Below are 17,771 nucleotides of genomic sequence, written 5' to 3'. Positions count from 1 at the left end.
GCCCGGACGGCGCCATCCTCGGCCAGTCGATGGTGGCACCGCCGTGGGAAGGCCGCGACGCGCATAGCAATAGAACGACAGCCAATTAAAAGGCCGCCATTTTTCCGCGCATTCAACTTGGAGCACTTCATCGAGGCGACGCGACGCCGCCGCCATCTGCAAGTGTAATTGTTTTGCGCGCCACGACTGCAAACGGGCGCTAAAGTAAGTTTCTTTAATTTGTTCCAGAGTGTGGGTGTGTCCGCGTGCCGTGTGTGCGTGCGCGCCGTGCTGTGCGAGAGACAGAGAGAGAGATGGCGCGGGTGCATGTGTAAGTGCAGTAAGAAGTCCTCCCCTTGCCGTCTTCGTTAGTCACGCACGGCTGAGGGAGGCAGCGCCCGGGCAGCGCGGCTGACGTACAGTCCGTGCGCACACCACGCCGCCAACCCCCGTACCAGCCGCCCGGGTGGCCGACGCCCGACGTGCCGCCGACGTCGCCGTCCTGGGGGAGGCCAAGACCGCCACCGCCAGCCGCGACCTGAATACCTCCACGACTATCTACGCTCCGCGCCCCACGTCCCTCTCAGTCTGTCTCCGTCTTTTTTCGGCGACACGTGCTAATCCCGGGTGACGCAACACGCGTGCGCTCTCTCGCACGCAGCGCGCGGCACGCGGCGCGGAGCAAAGATCCGAAAGTTGCACCACCGACACTTTTCTCACTGCACTGCACCGCACTGCACGGCGCTGGCCTGCCTGGCCCAGATGCGTCCCTGGAAGGCACGGCCGGCACGGCGACGTCGCACTGCTGGTGCTGAGTCGACGCGTCCACGACGCTCGCGTTTCAAAACCACCACGCCACCAGAGCCAACAACAACAACAAGAGGCAAGCAGAAAACGAAAAGACGCGTCGCGGAGATAGGGTTCGAACCCGAACCCCGCACCGCTATCGGACGAGCTGACTGACACTCGGCTCGGGTACCAACCAGCAGTGCGGTGGTACACCAACCACCTGCACAAACAACTGGTACGTAACTAAGCAGCTCGCAAAAGGAAGAGAAAATTCAAACCTATCAGCATATTGGGCGTTTTCTGTTTCCGAAAGGGCGCATCATTCCCCTTGACCTTGACACGACGGGGGCGGAGCACGCCTTCTTATCAAGCTCGCCAACCTTATCAACCTTCCCCGGCCAACGGGTGCCAAAGAGACAAATCGATTCGGACACTCGCCCTCCCTGCGATAGATAAGCCGGGCCTACACTGTAGGAACACCGCTTCTGCTGTCAGCGGCCCATTTTCAAAGCAAAGGGGCTGGTCGACTTATTTTCGCAGGGTTTTCTGTTTTTTTTTTCGTTTCGATTCATCGCGGGAGCGGAGCGATGCGGGGCCACTGCCGACGGCCGAGCCCAGCCCTCGACATCAAAGCGAAGCAAGCCAAGCCAGAGAAAGAATTCACCGACGGAGACGAAAAGCGAGAGAGACGAGAATGGAGTGCCCTACACTGGTCCGGGCTGGTCCGGGGATTGGGGATTACCTGCATCTCTACAGACACACACGCCCGGACAGCGTTGTCGTGCTTCCCGCTTCCAACGCCTGCGCCTGCTGCACCAATTTCATTTGGCGGCTCGGCAGCGCCCTGCTCCACGCCCCGAAGACGAGGACGATCCGAAGCGTTCCGCGCCGCCTCGGTGTTGGGGGCTAACAAGGCCCCGCGGCCAGCGGGCTCGCCGCCACGCCATTCGAGTTTGGCGGTTGGCTGGTCCATTCAGCGTGCGCGGTGCGCGCGATCCACGGCTCGGTCCGGCCGGCCGGCAGGCAGTCCGGCAACGCCGCGCCGTGTGCACGGAGACGACGGAGACGCGCACCTTTGCGTTGCAAGAAAGGGAAATGACAACAAAGCCGCGGACAATGGAGGGCAAGGTCTGGCGGCAGTGCAGGACCAGGGGGTTGCACACGCCGCGCCAGCCGCGCCGCGCACGCCGTCGTTGACGAGCTGGGGGCAGCATTCCAGGCCGGGCCCGCCCCGCCCCGCCCCGCCCCACCCCGAGTGCTGACGTCACGAGCGTCACGGCGGAGCCAGGGCCTCTGCCACGGTCTCTGCCACGGTCTCTGCCACGGCCGCGACATGAGCGTGCGTGTTCCCACACGGTGTTTAGTACTACTATCTCCACTCCACTCCACTCCAGCAGGGCAGCACCGCGATAAGGCCGCGGGGCCGACCCTAAGCGACGACCGCGACGACCACCACAACATCAACAAGGCCCTCGCGGCGCCCCGCGGCCGCCACGCCGCCACACTCCGGATGCGTCATGTAAATACTGCAGCAGGGCAGATAGGCGGGCACGCCGTGCACGACGCGCCCCGGGACCGGCTGGCGCCACCCGCACCACCACCAGGACCTCCACCACCACGACGCAGTGACAGTAATCCCCTGTCGATTCAGCGGATGAATCCGACACGCCGACCCGCGAGGGCCTGCGGGTCCTGGAGAGAGTGACGAGGGTCGCCCGGAGACTTGAAGGACGCGGGTTCGAATCTCCAGACTTTTACTTATTTTTTTGCGGCCGGCTTCCTGGGCCGATATGACGGATGACGGCGCGAAAATCCCTCGCCCGGCCGCGGTGCCGGCTACAAAAATTAGCGCGTCGAATCGCGCGCTAGAGAAAGCGAAGCAAAGCGAAGCGCGAGGAAAGGCGAGGCATTGTGAGCCGAGCCGGTGGGAAAGAGGGAGAGAGAGGGGCGACGGCGGTGCGGTGCTGCCGTGCTGCCAGGATGAATGAATGATCGATGGAGGTGCAAGCGTCCTCCTTCTCGTCCTGGTCGTCCTGGACGGCAACGAGACTCACCGAAAATGATGCAGAAAGGCCCCTGCAGGGCGTCCCCGGACACCTGCGTGACGGCCAGGAACAGGTCGCCAAGCATGAGCGAGGCGACGTAGTTGGTCTGGCAGCGCCAGTGCAGCTGGTGGTAGGCGGCGGGCAGCAGGCAGGAGGCCAGCAGGGTGGCGGCCAGGAAGAACACGCTGAGGAAGAGCAGCGCGGGGTAGAGGGTGAAGCGCGGGTCCGAGGCCCGCTGCTCCGGGACCTCCCCGGAGGCCAGGCAGGCCAACACGCGCACGCCGCCCGCGTCCAGCAGCGTCTCCAGGCAGTACTCCTCGAAGTGCAGCGGCGCGCCGGCGCCCAGCCGCACCCTGCCGTCGTCCTCCAGGTGGGCCTCGGTGATGTTGGCCGCGGACGGGCCGCCGCCGATGTGGCCGCGGATCACGAAGGGCCTGTCCCTGTCGCACTTGGGGAAGCCCCTGATGACGGCGAAGGCGTCGCGGTAGCGCTCCCCGGCCACGGCCCAGAGGTCCGCCGACGGCGAGGACGCGGGCCGCAGCGCGCAGGCCATCTGCTGCTCGTCGAACACCGCGTTGTCCTGGCAGCACTTGCGCACTTGCGGTTTGTGCGACTTCTTGATGGGGCCGCCGCCGTCGATGGAGTTGGGCGCCGCGGCCGAGGACGCCGCCGACGTGGCGGGGGCGTCGTCGTCCTTGGCGGGGCAGACGAGCGCGGCCGTGGCGTCCACGCAGAAGCGGCCCGCCGGCAGCATCTCGTTGGTCTCGTGCAGGAACAGCGAGCCCTCCTCGAACAGCACGAACACGGGGTGGTTCTGCGGGTGCGCCAGCACCATGACCGCGCGGTCGCCGCACGGGGGCCGCGACGCCGCGTGCACCGTCCAGTGCGCCGGCAGCGGCGCGTCCGCCCCCAGGAAGTTGCGGAGCCGCTTCGAGAAGATCTTGGGCGTCCAGCGGCTGGAGGACGCCAAGTTGTCCGTGCGCATGCAGGCCGGCGGACCGTCGGCCGTGTGCGGGTCCAGGGTCTCGCCGTAAGGGCAGCACTTTAGCACCGCGACGTGCGGGTTGGGGGAGGCGACGGCCGCCGCCAGCAGCGGCAGCAGCAGCAGCAGCCTCATGGCGGCGCGGGGGAAGTCCAGGTACTCCACGAAGCACTTGCCGGCGACACGCGCACTCACAATGTCGAACTTATCACTTTCACTGCACGGTTGCGGAGATTACCGCCCCGACACATGTCGAGCACACACACACACTCACACACTCGCGATAGTGGTCCGGCGTGCGTCGGTACGTCGTCACACCGCGGGGCGCGAGGGTCACCAGCGGCCGCACCTCCCGCGTCGGCTGCTACACGAAAACTGAACCGACCAACCGGCCGGCTCGGCTCGGCTCGGCTCGGCTCGCGCTCGCGGCTCGCCGCTGGCGGCTGGCGCGACGAGTACGAGCCGAGCGCCGGCAACCGAGCGCAGCCGAGCCGCGCGCGGAGCCGAGCCGGGGCCAGCGGCGCGGCGGCTGCAGGGAGACAACACAACAGATCGAGTAGGGGTCGGGCTGCGCCACGCCACGCCGCGCACCGGGCCAGGTACTACAACCTCCCCCACCCCTCCTCTGAGTCATTGGCAGTGGCGGTAGCGAAGCGGGGCGGAGGGGGAGGCCAGGTGTGTGCCTTTGCCCCCGGCAGTCCCCGACAGGACAAGACAAGACTTGACTTGCCGCCGACCACCCCCGACAAGCACGCCGTCAACCTGCACGCGCATGTAACCAGGACAGGAACAGTGTCAACGACTTCAACTGCTCGAAATCTGCCAAGCCCTTTCGGGATTCGAACCCCCGATGATCCTCAAGGGCGCGGGAACCAAGCGCGAACCTTTATACCAGAGGGCGCTGTGGCGCCCGTCGCCGCGGGCCTCCTCGCCGATCGTATAAAATGCAATTCCATTCCATTCCATTCCCGCTGCACGCAGCGCTCGCAGTGCTCGCAGGGCACGTCATCGTGTCAAGATATTGTGTGCATGCTGTGGTGCTGGCGCTGGCGGTGCTGGTGGTGCAACGCGTTGCGTGCTGCGCCGCGCGTCACCACGCTGCAACGACTCTGCAGGCGCCGGGGGCGGTCGTTCCTGGTCGTTCCTGGTCGTTCCTGGTCGTTCCTGGTCGTTCCTGGTCGTTCCTGGTCGTTCCTGGTCGTTCCTGGTCGTTCCTGGTCGTTCCTGGTCGTTCCTGGTCGTTCCTGGTCGTTCCTGGTCGTTCGCGGTGGTTCCGAGTCGCGCGCGCCGTGCCCCTCGTTGAAACCGGCGAGAAAGTACGTTCGGCCCGCGCGACCTTGGCGGTTGGCTGTGCTGTGCGTGCTGTGATTAGGACGGAAGAGAAAGAGAGTGTCGGTATTCCCATCGCTACCAGTGTTTTGCATCCACCGGACTTCCCCGTCACACCGCCAACCAACAAAACAAACAGTCGGATCCCCCTTATCACATTGTTTCCATAGGGGAGTCCCTCGTTAGTTTCCTGACTGTAAATGCGAAGGAGGGTGTATGCGTTTATCTTAAAAGGGGTACGTAAATGCCATGCGTGGCATGTTGGATTTTAGGGGCCTCGTCCCTTGTAAACAGTGTAAAGTTACGAGGCAAGGTACAAAGGAAGTTAATTTCAATATTAAATTTACCTGCGACTCGCACCGTTCACGTCACAGATAACGGACTACTACACCCCGAAATGGAGAAAATGAGTGGATGCGAGAAGGGGGGCTGGTGCAGTGTCACACTGAGCGGGCCGAATCGTGGGCCAGCCGGCTGAGTCCGAACAGTGCCTGTCTCTCTCTCATTTCATGGGGCGTCCCGGAGGGTGGGTGCGAGAGCGATAGAGACAGGGCGACGAGGCAGCGTTCTGGACCAGCCTGCAGGTCTCTACACGGCGTGCATTGACAAAAGTAGCATTCCGGGACGTCTCGGCGAATGGGCGAATGCAGCAGCACGGCGACGCAGCGACGCAGCGGGGCGTACAAAAGCCTCAGCTTCACGGACTCACGGAGGTGGCGGAGAGCAGGGCGACTCGACTTGGGTGCACGGCGCAGCGGGGCGAGGAGCAGAAAGAGCAGCAGTTGTCTGCCAGCCATTTCGTCTGCAACCGTCTTCCACATCGCATCGCAGTTTTACAGCGTACGACCACTGCACCTCCCACAACCCAAAAGACTTCAAGTGTATCTAAAGTCCGACCAAATCCCTCCGCCAAACCCCGGGCGGTATGAGAAACGCGAGTCCGCGCCACACATGCGGACGCGATTTCTCATACCGGATGGAGAGGTCCCTGCACATTATCTGTTGTCTCTCCTTTCTCTATGAGTGTAGTGCGTTCTGCAGTGTAACGGCAAGGGGATTGATACATTCTGAGCGCGGCCAAGCTCTGCCAAGCTCGTCCCGCGCATCGGCATCGTCCTGGCAAATGACAATAATCCACACTCGGCCGGAACGGCAGAACGGCCAGCAGGGCCCACGCATAGCACGCGTCACGCAGCCGCACGCCCAACACTTTATCCTCATTACATCCCAATTCACCTGCAGAAAAGCGACTCCGCTGTCTCCGCGCGCCGCGCTCCGCCGCGCCGTCTCCGTCGCGCCTGGCGGCACGCCCCGCGAGTGTGAGGGAGACGGCGCGACGAAAGCAGAGTCCGGCGGGATGTGTGTTATGAATACAAATAGAGCGCGCGGGCGAGGCGCGGCGCGGCGCGGCACGGCAAGGGCGACGCGGCGGCATTGAGCGGCAAAGAGGTGGGCGACGAATCCAAATGCATAACAAACGGTGACGTCACGGGCAGACGCGTCGCGGACACGTCACTGACGGGGTGGCCGAGTGACTCACGGCGGGGTAAACGCCGAACGCTGCGCCGCCGCCACGCCTGGGCGCGCGGCGTGTCGGCGTGTCACGCTAGGCCGCGCGATGGGGTACTTCGCCGTGACGGGGACTGCCCTCCCGTGCCTCCCGCCCGGCCGGGTCAAGTCCCCCGTCGCGGCGCCCGACGCTAGAACCGCCATGCGGAGCGCGCCTTTCTAATTTTTCCTTTCTAGAAATCGGCCAGGCTTGCATATGTAGAAGCGGCCGCGGAGTGCAACGGCGGCGTGCACCTTCCGAAGGGCTGTCTCTCTCGCTCTCGCGGGGCGTCCCGCGCGGGCGGCTCGGGTGCGAGAGAGACAGAGCACGGCCACGACGGCGTGCACCGCGACGTCGTGCATTCCGGACCGCGGTTTGACACGGATATCCCGGCGAGCAGGGAAGCACTGTTTTGCTTTACATAGCGGCGGCTGACCAGGCGACAGTCGACACAGGAAAATGCTGTCAATTTTAATTTGCCCCGCCGCTCTGCATAAATGGCGGGGACTTTTCGAGAGAGCGGACGTGGTGACAGTGCAGTGCCTTCCCTAACCGCAAGGAGAGGCTCCGGCTTGCCCCGGCTGCAGCGACCCGTGACCCTCGCGACCGCAGCCAGCCAGTACAGTGTACAGTCAGCAGGGGTCCCGCGGCGAACCGGCGAACTCTCCGGACCTACCCCAACCTCGGCCCGCTACGCGCTAGTGCGCTCTGTCTCTCTCACACTCGCGGGCAGCCCGGCAAGGCGCGAGAGAGACAGGGCGACAGCGCGCTGTTACGTGGAGATTTGAACGCTGGTGGCCACGGAGGGAGGAGGCCGATATCACTTTGTTTTTCCAGCGGCCGGGTCTCGGTCTCGGTGGCGCCGTGCCGTCGGCGTGCCGGGGTACTTGTCGTCCTGCCCGGCGCTGCGGCGCTGCGGCGTTGGCGCTCGGTCCAGCGCGCCAGGGCTGGACTCCGGTTGCATGTCGCCTCCAGAGCACAACTAAAGAAAAGATAAGGCATCTCCCGGGACGAGTGTTCGTGTCAGGGAGAACCTGCGGGGCAACCCAATCGCACGTAGCGGTGGGCTGGATGACTAGAGGGACCTCTTAGACCCGCCAGCGTTTACCGGTGCCCCGACGCCTACCCCGCGGCCTTTCAGACAGGGCCACTTCTTGGAATTTAACCGCCACCAAATAAAACGGTAATTTTCAAAAATGAAACGGCCGTAGGGGCTGTCCAGTTAGAGGTGCTGCACGCTCCGCCGATAAAACGACATTCCCCGCGAAGGCCCTCCTGGCCACGGCCTCGCACGGTCGCACCGGGGAGCGTGCAATGAGTTGCATGGGCGGTACATAAACAGTTAACGGCCCAGTTGGAGACACATCGTGTGACCTCAGCCTGCCTCAGCCTGCCTCAGCCTGCCGGCGGACTGATTCCGAGAGTCGTTTTCGTCGCGCCGTCTCTCTCGCACCTGAACGGGACGCCCTGCGAGTGCGAGAGAGACAGACGCCTCTCGGAATCGGTCTGCTGCCTGCCTGCCTCGGCACGACGCGCAGAGCAAAAACGTCATGCAACGCGCGCAACGGTGCAGGCCGATGCATTTTACGCGAGCGACACGCAACCCCTCGTAGCGGAAGGACTCCCGAGGCGGTGCAGTATTGCAGTGTACACCGCGCGCGACAAATAGAAGGCCGCGACTCGAAAAGTTTGCGAATCCCGGCAGCGCCGCTCCAGATTCCGTCGCCAGCCTCCAAGTAGCTGTTGGCTGCCGCGCTTCCCCAAATAAAATAATCCCCGGAGTGGCAACGCGGCCAAACTACTTAGACCGCCGAGCCATTTGCTGATGGTAACGACCGCCAATCCGCCAATCCCGATCGAACCGGCGAATCGGCGACGAAATGGAAATGGACCCGCCGGCCGATCTTCGGATCTTTGAATCTTTGGCAGATCGCGGTCGAGATGATGCCGAGAACCCCGCCCCGGCACGTCGCTCTGTCTCTCTCGCACTCACAGAGGGGTGGGCGTTCCGTGGGTGTGCGAGAGAGACAGAGCGACGAAAGCGCTGTTCGGAACCGCTCCACTGTCGGACTCCGCCAAGACTATCACCGCGGTCCGACACCCTGGATTAGCCCGAGCCCAGCCGGCCATCAGATCTGGAGGCCCGATAGCCGTACTCCTACCATTCATTGCAAACTGTCAATAAATAGCCCCCGCCCCGAATCGAACCCCGTGAAGGGCTGCGTGGGACAATAATAAGGTTGCCCCTCGTCCATCCCGGCTCCCCACTCCCCGGTCCAGCGACCCCGCAGCCCATCTGGATTCTGGATTAACCATCGGCTGCTTGTTGTGCCTTGTGTCCGTCCCGCTGCCGTATGGTGTAGGCTCCACGTGCACGGGGTGCACAGCAGACTGATTCCGAGGGTCGTTCTCGTCGCTCTGTCTCTCTCGCACCTTGACGGGACGCCCCATGAGTGCGAGAAAGACAGAGCGACGAGAGCGGCTCTCGGAATCAGTCTGCAGGGTCCGGCCATCCCGCCTGCCGACGCGCTCCGATGCCTTTTATCGACGATGCGTGCTGTTGCCAACTTGAGTTCTCGTGCCCGCAGTGTGCCCGCCGCTGCCCGCTGGATAGGGCACCGTGGACGCTATGATAGGTCGGGTCCGGGGGCAGCGGCAGCAGCGGCAGCGCGGGCAGCAAGCCACGGCCGCTTATTTTCAGTCCGATCAGTTGGCAGCATTGACCGCACTAGGGGCCACTAGGGCCACATTATGGCGATGGGGCGATAGGGCGACAGACTAGGGCGAGGCGACCGCGTCGCGCCAGCGGGTCTTGTCGTCCAGCAGACCAGCCCCCCGCTGCAGCACTAACAGCACCCCGCTGGAACGATCGCTGTCTGTCGGAAAACAATCAGTTGGGATTGGAGATTGGACGTATGTAGTGGCGGCCCAAAGTCGGCCAAAACCAGGCAAACGCTGGCAGTAACACAGCCGGGAAGACTGACTGTTTTGAGACCGCTCCATCCCATACGCGGGTGGGAACCGTCCCAAACACACGGAGTACCCAATGGCGTGGCCCTCCAGCCCTGGAGTCTCGACAGACAGCCCTAATAACCTGTCGCCCGCAGCAAAATTCTCCAGCGCATTCCGACGCAACGCTTTGAATGGGCTTCGAAACGGCTCCAGCGCCTCGGACAACAGACTGAACAGTCTGCAGCCGGCTCCATATTCCAGCAGACGCTGCGGGCGTTTCCAGTTCCAGACAGACACGGGTGTGTTGCTGCCATGTTCCTGCAGGCCTCCAGGCAGGCCTCCAGGCCCGCAGGCTCCAGGGCGCTAGGCAGGCGCATGCGTGCACTGTAGTTCACACCTCTCTCATGAGGCCGCGGCTCTCTCCAGCCACTTAGCGGCGCCGTTGCTCGGCGAAGTCCGTCACGAAGTGTGCGGTGTACACGACGACGGCCTCCTCGGCCTGCAGCACTGCGGCACTGCAACAGCAGAAACCGCGCGCCGCCAGGCCGAGCCGAAGCCTGGAAATGTCCTCTGGGACTCCCAGGGCTTCGAGGAGCCGATAAACAGCTAAAAGGCCTCGGCGATCGCCTGCGTCTTCCACTCGACCGCGCCGAGGCACTTCTTGGCGCTCTCCCCGGCACTCTCCAACAGTGTGCTGAGTGCCAGGCAGCGCGGGCAGCAGGGCACACAATGGGCCTACTTCAGGAGGACGACAACGGGATAGGTGCCATGCCCATGTCCGAGCCGGGCCTGACTGGGCCCCCCATGGCAGTGGCGCAGTGGCATACCAGCATCCGAGGAGGTCCGGCGGCTCAGCGGCCTAGTGTCCCCGTGTCCCCGCTACGAGCCGCCGCGGCGTGCCCCACTAAGCCGACGTCCACAAGACAGGCCACGGCGTCGTCGTCGTCGTCGTCGTCCTCACGGCCGCCGCGGCCTTCCGTTCGCTAGTTGCGACATTCCGTTATGTTTTCCGATTTGGTAATGCCTGTCGGCAGTTCGATTGTTCCTTTGTTCGCCCCGTGGACTCCGCGGACGAGGTTCCCGCGGGAATCACGCACTGCAGGGCCTGCAGGGGGAGGGGGCGACGCCGGCCAGGGTCCTGCAGTGCTCCAGGGACTCCGGGGCAGCGCTCCGCCGGCTCGTTGAGCCCGATCAAGCTACCTGTTGGGCCGGAGGGCGGCGTTCAAGGAGGCCTTCAAGGGGATGCTGGGCGGTTCGCACGCAGCCCGCGCGGGCCCTGGGGCGTCGGCCCGGCCCGGCCGCTACATCACGGCCATCATCATGATAGCGGCAAGGGCAGGGCCGGGCTACGCCGGGCTAGTCTGGGATCCAACCGTTGATTAGTCAACCATAAAATGTGTATAGCAGTGCGTGTGTGTGAGTTGGTGTGAGTGCGCGCGCGTGCATTGTAGTCTACATCCTGGGCTTTGTGAGGGCTGAGCCGCACGCACGCACCCGAGGTGCGTCGTCGTCGTGCTCGTCGTCGTCGTGGTCCTGGACGTGGCCGTCGACGCGCTGCGCTGCCCTTGAGGGGCTTTACTCCCCGGGCGGCCGGCCGCGCACGACTTTGACGTTGCAGATCCGGCTCGACTGGCTTTCGCCACGGCGTGGCAGCGTAGCAGCGCTAGGCTGAGGCCCTCTGATCCCGCATCGCCTCCCGCCCCGCGAAGGGCTGGCCGCGGGGCGGGGCGGGGCGGGGCCGCGACGGCGTGGAGCGTCTTTGGCGCCGAGCCGCGCCGCGTGCGCCGCGAATAAGGCCCGGCGTGCACGTCGTGTCGGAACGGTGCCGGCTAGACCGTGCCTAGTAGGCCGTGCAGCCGCGCAGCCTCAGCGCAGCCTCAGCGCAGCCCCCTACAAGCATAGACGCCTGGCAGAGAGAGCGGCGAGCGGCGAAGATGGGTTCAGGACCTGCGGACGGGCCGCGACCGCGCCGCGACCGCGAAGACACGGCGACGACGACGCCGCGGGTCGCGCGAGCCGAACCCGCGTCCGGGGTCGGCAGGCCGCCAGGCTCGCCGCACCGCCTCAAGCCTCGACAGGAAAAAGTGCGGTCCGCAGCCATGACAGCCCCCTGTCGAAAAGCGAATTCGGGGCCGCTTTTGGAAACGCAACTCACACGTGAAGGGTGTGCGGAGGAGGAAAGGGAACGCGGGTAGGCCGAGTGGGCCGAGTCAGCGAGGGGGACAGAGACAAAAGACTCGACGGAAAGCGAAATTGAAGAGGCAGAGTGAAAAGCCAAGGCGGCGGAAAGCGGATGTCAGACAGGGGGCCGCGTGTCCTGCAATTTGCGCCGTCATTACGCGCGTGTTAGTGTGTGTGTGTGTGTGTGTGTGTGTGTGTGAGTGTGTGAGTGTGCGTGCCGGGGGTGTCTGCCAGTCTGCGGTGCTGGGGGTTGGCTTTTGGGTGCCCCGAGTCCCGAGCCGAGCCGCACCCCGTGCCCTGCGGGCAGACGAGCGATGCCGAAGAGTCGTTTTCGTCGCTCCGTCTCTCTCGCACTCATGGAGCGTGCCGCGTAGGGGTGCGAGAGAGACAGAGCGACGAAACGCCTCTTCGGCGTGGCTGGGCCGCGCAGACCACTCGGTGCAGCTGCCGGTACACGGAACGCGCCGCCCAGCTGACGCTGCGTTAGCCCCCCCCCCCTTTTCTGTTAAACCATTCTCCCATAAACCTAACGACAGGCATTCCTTCGGGACCCTAGTGTGCCTACACGCGTGTGAAGAGAGGGAAGAACAACAAATTAATAAAAAGCGACCCGGCGACGCCCCGCGCACGTACGCGCACGCGCTGGTGCGACTGCGACCTTTGACGGGCCAATCTCTCTATCTCTTTCTTGCCACGATGATGGTTCTAGAGCTACCCTGCAAGCGAGATGGAGAAGCTCGACTCTCGTTATTTTTAATTAGATACCTTTTCTTAATTTTGATTGCACCTCGGGCCGGCGCGGTAAGTGCACTGCAAGTGCCCCATGGCCACGGCCAGGCTGCCCCACCACCATCATGGCTATCATGGCTCCACGCACGCCAGCGGCGCGTCAGCTACTATGATAAAAGAATTCCAATTCACGCCGAGGAGGCCAATTGCGACGGAATTCCCGAAGCATGCTGACAGCTCGGGCTGGCCGGCTGGGCGGCCTCGCGTGCGCGATGCGCGAAGGGTTGTAGAAGGAGCCACCTGGGCCCTCCCCCTCGGCCCCTCCCTCAGCGAGACTAAGCGAGACGCCCCATGAGTGCGAGAGAGACAGCGCGACTGCGCCACTCGCGCCGTCATGGACAACAATAAAAAGGCACTCATCGGCGCTCGGCGCACCTGGAGGGGCCTGGAGGGGCCTGGAGGTCCTGGAGGTCCTGGAGAGACTGGCGGGGCGCCGAGGCACATAAATTGATACAGAGTAGTCAGCTTCTCGATACATCGATTACTTCACTGCGGCGCCGGGGGCGTTGGCGGTGCCGTCTAGAAAAAAACCCGAACAGAACACTCGTCGCACTGTCTCTCTCGCACCGCTCCGAAACGCCCCTCGAGTGCGAGAGAGACAGCGCGACGAAAGCACTTGTTCGGAATGAGCCTACGCCGCCGATAACTACTACCAGCAGCACCGCCTCCCCAGTTACGCTGCAGCGTGCCGTCAAGGTTGTCGTGGGGCTGAACGCTGGCGACGCTGGCCGAGGACCCGTTGGGGTTCGCTTCGCCGCGGGAAGTTTTCCCCGACTGGGACTGAACGAGAATACTCGAATACAGTGGCGTGGCGCCTTGTTCGGTAAGGCCTTTGCCCGCTCGCCTTTCGGCCCGTCACATCCGCGAGGCTCTTACACTGTGTTACACGCCCACCACCACCACCGCCAGCAGTGTAGTGGACGACGCTGCTTCTTGTTGTCCGCGTGGCTCCTGGGAACCGGCCCGGCTTCGGGGGAAAGTGCGGGATCGGGAAATGCACGGCAGTGACAGCACGCAAACGAACAAGTGGCACAAACTGGGGCGGGCGCGCTGGACTCTTCTCTTCCCACGCCCCTCCCCCTCCCCTTTCCCCTTCCCTGTCCTACCCCAACACGGCCCCGTTTCCGTGATGCACCGCGAGCCAACAGCGAGGTGCCGACAGGGATCCGACGCCGCTCAGCGCCGCCTCGTCGTGCGAGAGAGACAGAGCGACGAAACTGCAGGCAACCCGCACCACAGGCACTGGAAAAACACACGGAACCGGAGCCTCGACTCAACCTCTCGACGCTCTCGCCGTAACCCGCCGCGCGCCACGGCACGGCGATGTATGGGCTTATCTACAAAGCCACTCACCGGGGTGAATAAAAAGACGTTCAAACCTAACGGGACAGAAATGCCGGGCCGGATAAAGCTCAGGTCTCTGACCGGTGCGCGCTGCGCGTTACGGAGCCTGGGAGGGGAGGGGCCAGATTTGTTGACGCCGTCTGGGGCGGGGGAGGGGGTAGGGGTCTGCGCGCCCTTCCGCCTGCCGCCAACCCCAAGTTCCGGTTCCCGCCTTCTGCACCGGACACGCGAAACGTCTGCCAACCCGTAAACGTGAACTCCACAGCCCATCCCAATCATTTTGAGCGCTTCAACCCCCTAATTTTGTCTAATTTGTGGTTTAAATTGGTCTTAAAAGATAAATATAAGAATTCGTTTGTATTTTATAGTGTTTTAGGGAGATAAAAAACTTGTCAGTGATTGGTGGGGTTGGTGCTGGTGATGCGGTTTATTTGAAATCGAGCAGCGTCCTTTCGTTTCTCAACCGTACAGTGTAGAGTCGTCACGCGTGCTCTGTGCTTGCAACTGTGATCCACGAGTTTAGTCTCATTTGCTACTGATTCTAGAAGATTCTGAAACATGGATTCTGACCCAGTTAAAGATAGTACGGTGCTTCGGCAACTAGCCGTTGGAGTCAGTTCCGAATTGGAGGAGATAATGAAAGAGACAGCTGGTAAGTCGAGACCCTCCCCATGTGCTGCCCGGGCTCCACAGTGGGCCAGAAGACCGGTGGAGGCGGCCTTAATTCTAGACGCGTTTTGAGCTCCAGAGTCGCTAAATGGGACTCGAACCAAACGTGTGAACGGTCACACGTTCGCCTCGAGTCCATTTAGCGACTCTGGGGCTCAAAACGCGTCTTGAGTTTTGGCCGCCTCCACCGCTCTTCTGGCCCACTGGTGGGCCCGGCTTGCGGCCCGGCCAGTTTCAACGGCATTGTTTCATGATGGTAATCCGTCCTTCGTTATCTGTGGTGTAGATATTCAGGAACAAATCAAAGAGACTCGAGCATCACTTGACACTGTGAACAAGGAAAATGCTCGTTTGAAGACTCTAAGCGAGTTTCGTGATAAGGAAATCAGTCTGCTTCAGGCTAAAAATGAAAGGTTTGCTCATGCGCATGCACCTCTGTCTCATGGTAACTTCATTTCAACTCTATTTCCTTTTTCCAGTCTAGAGAGGCAAATTACAGAGTATACTGACGTAATTCGCCCCCAACTACTAAATGAATTAAAGCAAGTTAAGGAAAATGCCAAAGCCAAGGAAAAGAAGTATCGAGACATGATTGAGAAATATGAGAAAATATGGGCGCAATATGAGGAAAAATACAATAAATGGCCGAGAGTAGCAGAAAGAAATGCCCTTGCCGAAAAAGTAAGACTTGCAAGAATGGAACTGTCGAAGAAGAAAGAAGAGGCAAAAGAACTTCGTACACGTGCTGAACAAGTGTATGAAGCTAAAGGTAACTGATAGGATTTGTGCTTTCTCTCTTTATATAAGGTATTTATTCTAGAAACAGTCTCTGGTTTTCTCTGTAAGTCCAAAGGCTTGAAGCATTAAAGCAAAAGTGTCTTCAATGCTATGCTGAAAATCAGGAGGCCATACAGAAGCGTCAGCAGCTTGAGCAAAAAGCTGAGTAAGTACCCATCACGAAAATATGAACACTCACTTTATGAGCAATTCGCACTCTATACAACTAACTTGATTTCTAAAAAATAATTGATTTTCAGGGAAATAAGAGCAAGGGTTGCCCTAAAAAGAGTTGCGCATCAGCAGAGATTAGAGGAGGAAAAGCAACAAAGAGGTACTGGTTTGTAGTTTTGGAAAGTTTTCATGTGATTGTCTTGGAATAGATAAATATTTAATATTTAAAAACTTTTCAGATGAAGAACTGCAGAAACAAAATCAGGAAAAGGTCGAGTCAGAGTCAACCAGTGCCAACCCAGTAATTATCTAGTAGTTTTATGGTACTATAACTTCTGATCTACTTAAAAAATGTACTACATACTTTAATTTATTGCAGGGAATATCTTCTACTTTTAAATTGCGTAGCATTAATATTCCTGTTTTGAAGGTAAGCCAATTATTCAATTTGTTGCGCTTTTCTAGAAAGGTTTCTGTCAAATTATTTTTATTTTGTATCTTATACTTTTGATAGTTGAACTTTGACACCCCAATCACGGCCAGAGAGCTTAGTAGCTTCTCGCAAGGATCTTCGATCTTCAGGTCATCACTTGCTTCAACTTCTCAAGGGGAAGGATATGGCCTTAAATCAGCGAGCCAACCGATGCTACCCACCTCTTCAACAGCAAGTCAGTTAATTGAAACACCGACACTAACATCTGCTGGAGAGAATGCTCAGCCTACCAAAGCCATTATCAATAGTGATGCAAAGCAACATATTTCTAAGAAGGTCACGGAATCTGGTGCAGGTGAGACCTATTTTAAAATTTGATTTTGCTATTACAATTTGAAACCACTTCCAATGTTTTACTCCAGGCAATGTGAATCTCAAAGAATTAGTCTTACCTCAACAGAAGATGATTGAGAAACCAAAATCTATTAGAGAAGTGAACAATGTTATCTGCAGTAGCCCGTCAAGCAAGGTAGTTAAGTGAGACAATTTTCTCTTAGTTTTTTTTTTTTCCATTAACTCACACCATGGTTTTGCTTTCAGAGGGAAGCAATTTTAAGCACTGACAACATTGCAGCAAAGCTTAAAGAGACAATGCGACCAAACTTAAATGTCTCTGAGGACGTTAATAAGACACTTGGTCCGACTTTGATGACTCAATCTTCAAGGGTAAGAGCATATTATTTTTTATTGTTTTTAAAAAGAATGTTGGGTTGAATTATCTGCACAGTAATGATCTATTCTAGGCTTTGGAAGTGGATGTAGCTGCTTCAACCAGTGAAGTTGATTTATTTACTCAGGAATACCGCATCTCTCACCAAGATACCATCGAAGCCATTGGGATTGAGGAACCCGAACCCGTAAAAGTAGATAATGTTAATAGCATTCATCAGGATTCAAACAAAAATATGGTAATTTAGACTGGACCCACATAGCAGAGCGCAATCCATTTCAGAAGATAACCAGACATGGCCTTGTTTTTTGACATTTTCAGGACCAAGAAAAACCTTCTGAACTTGCTGATTTTACTGGAAACTCATCTGATCTCAGTCGTTCTGGAGAAAATGATAATGCACCTTTGGAAGATGATAATGGTTTTGACTTCAATGCCGGTAGGGAGTTCACTGAGTTCATTGATTATGTTCATAAGAAGTATGTAAACCTTGTTGTGATTCCCATTCATTGAATTTTCTGTGAACTTTGCAGAGTATGGAGATGAGATGTACTCTCTCCAGAGTCCGCCTGCATTTGAGCCTGTCATGTCGCCTGTTCATGCTGGCTTCGAGTCATCTCCATCAAAGGATTCAGAAGAGGCCCAAAGCGAGATCCAAGGTGTGTATTTAAGTCTGTCTTTTTGCTGTAAGTTCTGTTTCCACCAATATTGCCACTAAGAATGCTTTTTATTTTTGTCATGAAGATCCTGAGCAGCCTTCAGCATTCAGTGCATTCAGTTTCTTTTCCAACAAACCAGCTACCACTAACATATTTGGTGGGCAATCAAGTTCAGAGCAATCAGGAGGTGAAAACAAGAAGCAGAGCACTTCTAACTTTTCATTCTTATTTTAAAGCTAAATTTTAAACTCTTTGACTACTGCTATTTTCAGTGCTTGGGTACCAATGATTGTTTTTGTCTACCTGTAAAGGACCAATAAAGATATTGCAGTCTTTCTAATCTTCATTCTGAATTTTATTATGTAAGGGATGGATCAGTAAACGACTCAG

The 17,771-nt window shown here is 59.1% G+C and overlaps 2 protein-coding genes across 4 annotated transcripts in view; one reads left to right on the top strand and one right to left on the bottom strand.

Annotated features, from left to right (window-relative positions):
* LOC117639432 (probable G-protein coupled receptor Mth-like 1) overlaps positions 1–4,183 on the bottom strand; it is a 40,095-nt gene extending 35,912 nt beyond the window's left edge. The window contains exon 1 of the mRNA XM_034375075.1: positions 2,823–4,183. Coding sequence (XP_034230966.1) covers positions 2,823–3,930 — 1,108 coding nt within the window. The 5' untranslated portion in view covers positions 3,931–4,183. The remainder of the gene's footprint in view (positions 1–2,822) is intronic.
* A 10,198-nt stretch (positions 4,184–14,381) lies between these two features.
* On the top strand, positions 14,382–17,722 carry LOC117639279 (plectin-like). Of its 3 annotated transcripts, XM_034374802.1 has the most exons (14): positions 14,382–14,591; positions 14,895–15,021; positions 15,088–15,377; positions 15,455–15,551; positions 15,646–15,719; positions 15,799–15,860; positions 15,939–15,989; positions 16,074–16,347; positions 16,415–16,521; positions 16,593–16,718; positions 16,796–16,960; positions 17,044–17,161; positions 17,256–17,381; positions 17,467–17,722. In XM_034374802.1, the coding sequence occupies exons 1-14, from the start codon at positions 14,498–14,500 to the stop codon at positions 17,613–17,615; spliced, it is 1,860 nt and encodes a 619-aa protein (XP_034230693.1). In that variant the 5' UTR covers positions 14,382–14,497; the 3' UTR covers positions 17,616–17,722. The 3 variants fall into 3 exon arrangements, with proteins under 3 accessions (XP_034230693.1, XP_034230694.1, XP_034230695.1); XM_034374803.1 differs by lacking the exon at positions 14,895–15,021 and having other exon boundaries at positions 14,453–14,591; XM_034374804.1 differs by lacking the exons at positions 14,382–14,591; positions 14,895–15,021 and adding an exon at positions 14,803–14,864.
* The last annotated feature ends 49 nt before the right edge of the window (positions 17,723–17,771 follow it).

Source organism: Thrips palmi, unplaced genomic scaffold, assembly GCF_012932325.1.
Source record: "Thrips palmi isolate BJ-2018 unplaced genomic scaffold, TpBJ-2018v1 HiC_scaffold_11, whole genome shotgun sequence".
Lineage (NCBI taxonomy): Eukaryota > Metazoa > Arthropoda > Insecta > Thysanoptera > Thripidae > Thrips > Thrips palmi.
Note: the sequence above shows the minus strand (reverse complement) of the source record. Positions and strands in the feature narration are given on the sequence as shown.

What these genes read in the sequence shown, in the direction of transcription:
- LOC117639279 (XM_034374802.1), top strand. Translation starts at nt 14,498, where the DNA reads ATGGATTCTGACCCAGTTAAAGATAGTACGGTGCTTCGGCAACTAGCC. An exon ending in CAGCTTGAGCAAAAAGCTGA is followed by an intron (nt 15,552 to 15,645) that starts GTAAGTACCCAT and finishes ATTGATTTTCAG; the next exon opens with GGAAATAAGAGCAAGGGTTG. An exon ending in AGGATTCAAACAAAAATATG is followed by an intron (nt 16,961 to 17,043) that starts GTAATTTAGACT and finishes TGACATTTTCAG; the next exon opens with GACCAAGAAAAACCTTCTGA.